Source organism: Arachis ipaensis, chromosome B05 (assembly GCF_000816755.2).
Source record: "Arachis ipaensis cultivar K30076 chromosome B05, Araip1.1, whole genome shotgun sequence".
NCBI classification, from domain to species: domain Eukaryota; kingdom Viridiplantae; phylum Streptophyta; class Magnoliopsida; order Fabales; family Fabaceae; genus Arachis; species Arachis ipaensis.
The window spans coordinates 140,405,506-140,414,423 of record NC_029789.2 but is presented as its reverse complement, the minus strand read 5'-3'; the positions used below and the strand labels follow the sequence as shown (position 1 = coordinate 140,414,423).

The 8,918-nt window shown below is 37.2% G+C and overlaps 2 protein-coding genes across 2 annotated transcripts in view; both read left to right on the top strand.

Moving 5' to 3' along the window:
• LOC107641325 lies at nucleotides 639–3,488 on the top strand. Its single transcript, XM_016344821.1, has 5 exons — nucleotides 639–1,554; nucleotides 1,639–1,752; nucleotides 1,798–2,030; nucleotides 2,118–2,493; nucleotides 2,587–3,488. Exons 1-5 carry the CDS (start codon nucleotides 639–641, stop codon nucleotides 3,486–3,488), a joined length of 2,541 nt encoding a protein of 846 aa, XP_016200307.1.
• LOC107644492 (phospholipase A2-alpha) overlaps nucleotides 6,947–8,918 on the top strand; it is a 3,263-nt gene continuing 1,291 nt past the window's right edge. Inside the window, exons 1-3 of the mRNA XM_016348358.2 lie at nucleotides 6,947–7,279; nucleotides 7,410–7,452; nucleotides 7,861–7,986. Coding sequence (XP_016203844.1) covers nucleotides 7,148–7,279; nucleotides 7,410–7,452; nucleotides 7,861–7,986 — 301 coding nt within the window. The 5' untranslated portion in view covers nucleotides 6,947–7,147. The remainder of the gene's footprint in view (nucleotides 7,280–7,409; nucleotides 7,453–7,860; nucleotides 7,987–8,918) is intronic.

Here is an 8,918-nt window from a genome sequence, read left to right as displayed (position 1 = left end):
AAAATTATTTCATTTAATTTAATATTTATATTTTATATATGTAATATTTATAATTATATATTTATTATATTTAATATTATCTAATTATTCTAACAGTAATTAATGAATATACGTTAAGATAAGTAATAATTAAAAAAGAAGAATGTGTAAGAAAGAGAATAACAGAATTGGGTGGGAGTGAGCACTCTAATGCAAACCATACTGCCAAGGGAAAGTTAGTTACAGAGCAGAGACACGTGGCTGCTGACCCACCTTCTGCAGAAGTGCGTAGAAGCATGAGAGGACGCATCATAAATACCAAATGGAAGGATTATGCAAGATAGTTAGAGCCTCGTATGGTGCTATTTTATCTTCTGTTCCTCTCTATTCTGGTTACATAATACTCATTGTTCCGTTCTAATCAATTCTTCTTCTCACCCAGGTTCTCATGCAAGATTAGAAATTGTTGCGTCCCTTTTTCTGGCTTCACTTAATTCTTCTTAGTCCGAATCTGTTCATTGTTCTTTTTTTCTTGTCTTCAAGTAATACTTTCAATTCATATAGCTACAAACTCCTTATAATTACATTCTGATTCATCAATACAACATCACTTTTTTCTTTGCGTTACTAAGTACCTTCCATTTGGTGCTTTCATTGCCATGGCAGACAACACCAGAATGAAGGGTTTGGAGGCCGACATCAAGAAGCTGTTCCAGATGATGGAGGAAAACAGATCTGAGCGTGCTCGATTGAAGGAAGCAACAGATCTGAAATTCGAGTCTCTCCAAGCCTCCATTTTCCAAATCGCTAATGAGTCTTCTCAGGCTCGCTCGGTTGTCTTGGGTTCTCACCATGGCGCGAACTCCGGAGGGGATCATTCTTGGCGCGGAGCTGCGCAATCCAGGAAGGTAAACTGCGACTTGGCCAAATTTGACGGATCTGATGCCTTAGCTTGGATTTTTTCTGTTGATCAATATTTTGAGTTCTTTCGGGTTCCCGAAGAGGAACAAGTGGGTCTAGCTGCAATGCACATGTCAGGTATGGCAATTCCCTGGTTTCAGATGACGCAACGTACATCCCCCTTTCGTTCTTGGACCCAATTGAAGAGATCAATTGAAATTGAGTTTGGTCCTTCACTGTTTGAATCGCCGAAAGAACTTCTTTTCAAACTCCAACAACAAGGGACGATTTCCGATTATTATGCAGAATTTGTGGCATTAGCTAACCGATCCCACATTGATCCCCTGGATGCCTTGAGGGATTGTTTCATTAGCGGGTTACAGCAGGATATTAGGCGTGAGGTCAAGGCGCAATGCCCGCCTTCCTTGATGAGGGCCGTGAGCTTGGCCCGTTTATACGAGGATAAGTTCTCACCCAACCCGACTATCACTACGGCGCCGGCCTCGTTCCGCGCTGTTAACCCTCCGACATTGGCTCTAACTCAACCTAAGCCTTCTCTATGTACAGGCTCTCCTCCATTACTACCAGCGCCATCACCACGATCCTTCACTTCTTCTCTACGGAATCTGATTCGCAGGTTATCCTCAGCTAAAATTCAGGCTAAGAGGGCCAAAGGCTTGTGTTATTGGTGCGATGAGAAATACACAGCTCTCCATAAATGCCCAAATAGACACTTCATGTTATTTCAGCTTGAATAAGACGAAGCCCCTGATGGGGAACAACAAGCTGCAATTGAAGAGGAAGTAGATCCCTTCCTTCAGACCCTGGAGCAACAAGTAACTGACCATCATCTATCCTACAATGCCATGCATGGTACCTCTGGTTCGTCCACAATCTGAATTAGAGCTCTCCTTCAAGGATTGGAGGTTCAAGCTCTATTGGATGGAGGCAGCTCTGATAGTTTCCTCCAGCCTCGAATAGCCAAATTCTTGAACATTCCAGTGCAGCCTGCCCCTGGTGTGAGGGTGATAGTGGAAAATTTTGGCATCATGGATGTTGAAGGTTATATCCCTTCTCTGGAGGTCACAATGAGTGAGTGCAAAGTCACTATTCCACACGTCTTTGTGCTGCATGTGGCTGGAGGTGACTTGGTGATTGGTTCTCCTTGGCTCAAACAACTGAAAACGCACATTGTGGACTATGATGCTGCTTTTCTTTGATTTCTGCATAATGGTGAGTTTGTGACGGTGCATGGTGAGAAGAACCCCACCCCGGAGCAAGCTCAATATCACCACATTCGACGTCTTCTCAACACTGATGTAATTGAGGAAGCCTTCACAGTGGAAGTTCAGCAACCTGCACAAAATACAGCCACTCTCCTGCCATTTTCTCCTACCATGGGGCCTGCTTTTGCTGAACTCCTCGAGAAGTATCAAATAGTGTTTCAGCAACCTACAGGGCTTCCCCCACAAAGATTGCATGATCACTCTATTCCCTTGGTAGAGGGGGAAGCACCAATTCGAGTTAGACCGTACCGATACCCTCACCACCATAAGACTCAAATTGAGTGCATGATTCAAGAGATGCTTAAGGATGGCATCATTCAGCCTAGCCGTAGCCCTTTTTCATCACCAATCCTTTTGGTAAAAAGAAAGGATGGATCTTAGAGATTCTGTACTGACTATCGTGCTTTGAATAATATTACAGTCAAGGATCGCTTTCCCATTCCCACAGTGGATGAACTTTTGGATGAGTTATTTGGAGCAAAAATTTTTTCAAAGTTGGATCTCAGATCAGGTTATCACAAGATTTTGGTAAAGCCGGAGGATAGATACAAGACCGCATTCCGCACACACCAAGGACATTACGAATGGCTAGTAATGCCATTTGGATTAACAAATGCACCAGCCACCTTCCAACATCTTATGAATGATATCTTTCAGCCATTCTTGAGAAAGTTTTTCCTTGTCTTCTTCGATGACATATTGATCTACAGCCCTTCCACTTCTCAGCATTTAGCACATTTGGAGATCGTGTTACAAACATTACAGAAGGAATCCTTATTTGCCAAGATGTCAAAATGCTTGTTTTCTGTGTCTGAAATTGACTATCTGGGCCACACCATCACGGAGAAAGGTGTGCACATGGAAAAGGATAAAATTCAAGCCGTAATAGCTTGGCCAACACCTGAGAACCTCAAACAACTTCGGGGATTTTTGGGGTTGACAGGTTACTATCGACGCTTCATCAAAGGCTATGCTTCTCTTGCATCTCCTCTCACAGATTTATTAAAGAGAGATGCCTTCCAGTGGAGCTCAGTTGCCGTGCATGTCTTTGAGTCATTGAAGAAGGCAATTACTTCAGAATCAATTTTAGCTCTTCCCAACTTCGATCAACCTTTTATAGTGGAAACTGATGCTTCTAGTACGGGAATTGGAGCGGTTCTTTTGCAAGATAAACACCCCATTACCTTCTTTTCTAAGAAATTATCTACTAACAAACAGCACAAGTCAGCCTATGCCCGGGAATTCTATGCAGTGACTGAAGCGGTAGCCAAGTTCCGCCATTACTTATTGGGGAAGAAATTCATTATACGTACAGATCAGTAGAGCTTAAAGACTCTAGGAGATCAGACCTTGCACACCCCTGACCAGCAAAAGTGGATACACAAGCTCATGGAATATGACTTTGAGATTCAATATAAACTTGGTAAGGAAAACACTGTTGCTGATGCCCTTTCTCGCAGCTTCATGGCTGCTTGGTCTTGCCCAAAACCGGAATGGTTCAATACATTGAAGAGCGAAATAGAGGCTGACAACGTACTGAGGGAGCTTTGGGAGAATTGTGAGAAAGGCTCACCGAAAGACCCCAACTATTCTGTTCAGAATGGGGTGCTATTATGGAGGAAGAGGTTGGTGATTCCGAAAGGGAGTTCATTGATGCAAGCAATTTTGCACGAATACCATGATAGCGTGATTGGAGGTCATTCTGGCATCGCCAATACTGTGGAACGGATTTGTTTTGCTTTTTATTGGCCAAATATGCAACGAGATATAAGAGCTTATGTTCTTTCCTGCTCCACCTGCCAGCGCGCCAAAACAGAGGCTCAACTACCTGCAGGCTTGCTTCAACCTCTCCCAATACCATCACAGGTTTGGGAGGCTGTCTGCATGGATTTCATCACTGCTCTCCCACAGTCTCATGGGTACACAGTCATTATGGTGGTCATTGATAGATTGACAAAATTTGCTCATTTTATACTATTGAAACATGACTTTGATAGCCGCTCCGTGGCAGAGACATTCATCAGGAATGTTGTCAAACTCCATGGCTTTCCTAGATCCATTGTCTCAGACAAGGACCGGGTCTTTATGAGTCATTTTTTGCAGCAATTATTTAAGTCGCAAGGCACTACTTTATCCATGAGCTCAGCATACCATCCACAAACGGACGTGCAAAGTGAGGTCTTGAACAAGACATTGGAGATGTACCTTCATTGCTTCTGTTTCGAAAATCCTAGGTTATGGTTTGATATTCTATCTTGGGCCCAGTATTGGTATAACACTTCTTATCACAGAAGCATCAAAATGTCTCCTTACATGTCTTTATATGGTCGTGCTCCCCTAAATCTCATTAGATATGAGTTCTCTCATGATGATGAACCCTCGTTGCAAGAGTTGCTAACCAAGCGGGACACACTGCTGGAACAACTTAAGGCCAACCTCAATCGTGCCCAACAATATATGAAGACGTTTGCTGATAAAAATCGTCGAGATGTTGGATTTCAAGAGAATGATATGGTACTGGTTCGTTTACAACCCTACCGCCAACACTCAGTGGCTTTGAGAAAAAATCAAAAGTTAGGTTTAAGATACTTTGGCCCATTTCGCATTGTCAATAAACTTAGCTCGGTGGCATATAGACTGGAACTTCCTTCAGAGGCCAAGATTCATAATGTGTTTCACATTTCAGTGTTAAAAAGATTCCGCAGGGATAACACTGATCAGTACTTGCCATTGCCTCTACAAACTAGTGCCAAAGGTCCTATACTTGAGCCTTCTCGAGTTATAGGAGTTTGCACGATTCTCAAACATGGTAAACCAGAAGACCAGGTCCATTTGCAGTGGGAAATTGGAGACACTGCACAGACATCTTGGAAACCAGTTGCAAACATGATTAGACTATACCCTACTCTCAACCTTGAGGACAAGGTTGGTCTAAATGGAGAGGGTAATGTAAGAAAGAGAATAACAGAATTGGGTGAGAGTGAGCACTCTAATGCAAACCATGCTGCCAAGGGGAAGTTAGTTACAGAGCAGAGACACGTGGCTGCTGACCCACCTTCTGCAGAAGTGCGTAGAAGCATGAGAGGACGCATCATAAATACCAAATAGAAGGATTATGCAAGATAGTTAGAGCCTGGTATGGTGCTATTCTATCTTCTGTTCCTCCCTATTCTGGTTACATAATACTCATTGTTCTGTTCTAATCAATTCTTCTTCTCACCCAGGTTCTCACGCAAGATCAGAAATTGCTGCGTCCCTTTTCCTGGCTTCACTTAATTCTTCTTAGTCCCAATCACTGTTCATTGTTCTTTTTTTCTTGTCTTCAAGTAATACTTTCAATTCATATAGCTACAAACTCCTTGTAATTACATTCTGATTCATCAATACAACATTACTTTTTCCTTTGCGTTACTAAGTACCTTCCAGAATGCTAGGGGGCAGCAACTTTTGTGATTTGTAGCCATCAAATAGCCATCAATGATGGTTTTAATGGTGTGAGATTGGTGTGAGATTTCATCCAATGGCTCACTTTTCTTTACTGGTTACATGCTGGCCAGAATTTAACAAAATTGCTGGCCCCTAGATTTTTTCATTAAAAAATATAAAATAAAATAATTTTAAACTGATTTTTTATTATTTATTAACTAAAAGTTTTATTTACTTATTTAAATTAATATTGGGTAATGCTAAACTATTATTATGTGAAGAGCTAATTACTCACTTAACATATATGCACAGCAATTTGGATATGAATTAGAGAAGAAAATATTTGCAATGGGGAAACATGTTAGTAATCTTCTCACTCAAATTTATTTTTTAATCAGTTGCTATAATTATTGCGTTAGCAAGGATGGCACGCACTTTGTTGAGATAATTCCATAAAATAAATAGGCTTGGATTTACTTCTTTTTATTTTTTGGGAGTATACAACTACACATAAAACAAAATTTAAAATATAATAGAATAATTACAGGTTAATACACAAAAGCACAATACACAATTGGTTCGAGGCTAAATTAATAGCCAATTTGCTTCCTAGGGACAATAGGTTCCAACCAAATTGTTCACGAGCTGAAGACAAATAGAGAGTGAACATAAACCTTCACCAGAAGAAGGATTTATTTTCTTCCATATTTTTTTAAAATATGCAAATTTTTATTCTAATGAATTTTATTATTAAAATATCCAATTAATCCCACCTGGCAAATTTTCTAAGCGTCTTATCTTATTCTATAATAATAATAATTTCTTACATGACCAATAGTTTGGTTACATCGTCATCTCCACGAAGCAAGCTCTTAGTTGCATTCAATTTGATTTATCATTCTTTTTTTTAATATTTTTCTTTTTTTTCGACTACGCACCGTTGGATGAATACCTTCAGTGTAGTGTTTTTGGGAAATCCCCACCTTTTATTATGTTATCCTGTTTTTGGACATCTTTGTATTCTATTTTTTAATAATTAATGAAATATAACATATTATCTTTATCTTTAGAAAAAAAAAAAACCAGTTTGGTTAATATAGTCAACGCCTATAGAAAAAATGCAAAATATAATGAGTTATATAGTTTCATGTTTATTTTTATTCATATCTCATTTAAACAGTTTTTCATATTTATTCTTGTTTAATTGTTTACAACCTTAAATAGTTTCATGTTATTTTTATTATTACCTATTTAATTACGCCATAATAAGGCATGAAAAACGCAAGAAAAGAGGGATAATTTAAAATAATGACAATAATATAGTCACGAGACACTACAAAACAAACCAAAGACACTCTTTTCTTTTCCTTTCTGAGTTATGTGTTTATCTCTGCCAACCCTTTCAGACTCTTTTTCATTCATTCACTCACTCCCTCACTCTGTACCTTCTATATTTTCCTTTTATATAAATCAGAGCCTTTAAGCAAATCCAATCTTCAACCAAATTCTCACACTTTTTGTCTTCTCTTTTTTTTTTTCTTTCCTTAATACAAAAAATGGTTGCTACCCTTTCACTCAGGTATTGTTATGGTATAATCTTTGGTTGCACCCTTGCCCTTAACTTCTTATACATTCCCGTTTCTGCCCTCAACATTGGAGCTCAAAACACTGGAGTTGCAGTCTCCGTGGTAAGTTTTCTTAATTAATTTTCATGTAAGTCCATTTCCAATACACATTAATTTACTATATTACCATTAAAGAAGAACAATATTTCCCCAATTAACCTCCTAAGTATTGTTTTATTTCATTCATGTGTAGAGCAAAGAGTGTAGTAGGCAATGTGAGTCAAGCTTTTGTTCAGGTACTTTTCCAATTCAATTTCTTTTATATAATTTATATTCATTTATTTAAAGATTGGAACGTTATTAAAGATTAAATGAATGAGAAATGCTTCGTTGCCAACAAATATTATCATTTTTGTACAATATTTTTTTAGTAATAATTTGCACTCATATTTATCGACATTTGCATATAAAAAGCATATAATTTGCACTTATATTTACTAAAGTTTTGCGCACATGAATCAATACAGTTTGTACTTATATTTTTTCAGAATTTATACACATAAATTAGTAAAATTTATTTATTAAAGATAATTTAGTATTTGTACTGATTAAATTATGATTAAAATACTAAAAATTGCTAACACTCAAGAATTTCTCTTAAATGAATATGAATATTATATGTGATATTTGAAATTTGATGGCAGTGCCACCATTGTTGAGGTATGGAAAGTACTGTGGACTATTATACAGTGGATGCCCTGGGGAGAGACCTTGTGATGGACTTGATGCTTGTTGCATGAAGCATGATCAATGTGTTCAATTCAAAAACAGTGAGTTTGCTATTCACATATACATACATAACTTCTTAATAGTGTCTTATTAGTTGCACTATGGATTGGTTTTTCTACTAGATTTAATTGAATTGCTAGTTCCAATGTTAGATTTGGATCTGACACCGTATGTGGGAGTTATCAAATCCCAAATTTAAAACAACAAAATTAAAGAAAAAGAAAAAGACCACTAGATATTCATGTTCTTTTATTATTAATTTTTTTTCTAAAGGGTATTTCCGGATACTAATTTGTCTTTATTAACCTTATAAAGCCAAGGCTGCGTTTAGATTAATGGAGTTTGCGTTTTTATTTTTTATTTTTATTTTTAATGTTCTCTGTCTTTTAGATTTTATAAAAAGAAAAAGATGAAAATTGGAGGTGAAACCAGAAAACAAAATTCTAATGTTTTTAATATTTTTATTTTTTTTTATTTTAAAAATAAAAAATACTAAAAATAAAAATACAAATCAATCGCCCTCTAAACTTTTCTATTTTTTCTTGCTCTAAAATCAACTTTTAAGAGAAAACATTGAGTAAAGCTATTTGAGTGATTGCCCAGCAAATTGGATGTTAAAAGTGATTAGTGCTTGGAGTGGTTAAGTCACTTTTTAAGTATCCAAGGAGGCCTTTAAGATGAGTCGGTTGAAAAAATGATTAGTTCAAGTTAAATGTTTGAAATTTCAGTAAGGGCAAATCATCCATTGTATTCACCATACTCAAATTAATTGGTTATTTCATTTTTTAGGTTTATTAAAAGGAATTAATTTATCAAGACAAATTTATTAGATTGTGAATTTGTAATTTGCAAATTTATAGGAACTTTTTATTGGAAATAGCAATGGATTCAAAGAGGTTGTATCAATATGATTGTTGCAAAATTATAGCAAGAAATAGAACTAATGTCACTCAAGGCTGCAATTGCAAACCAA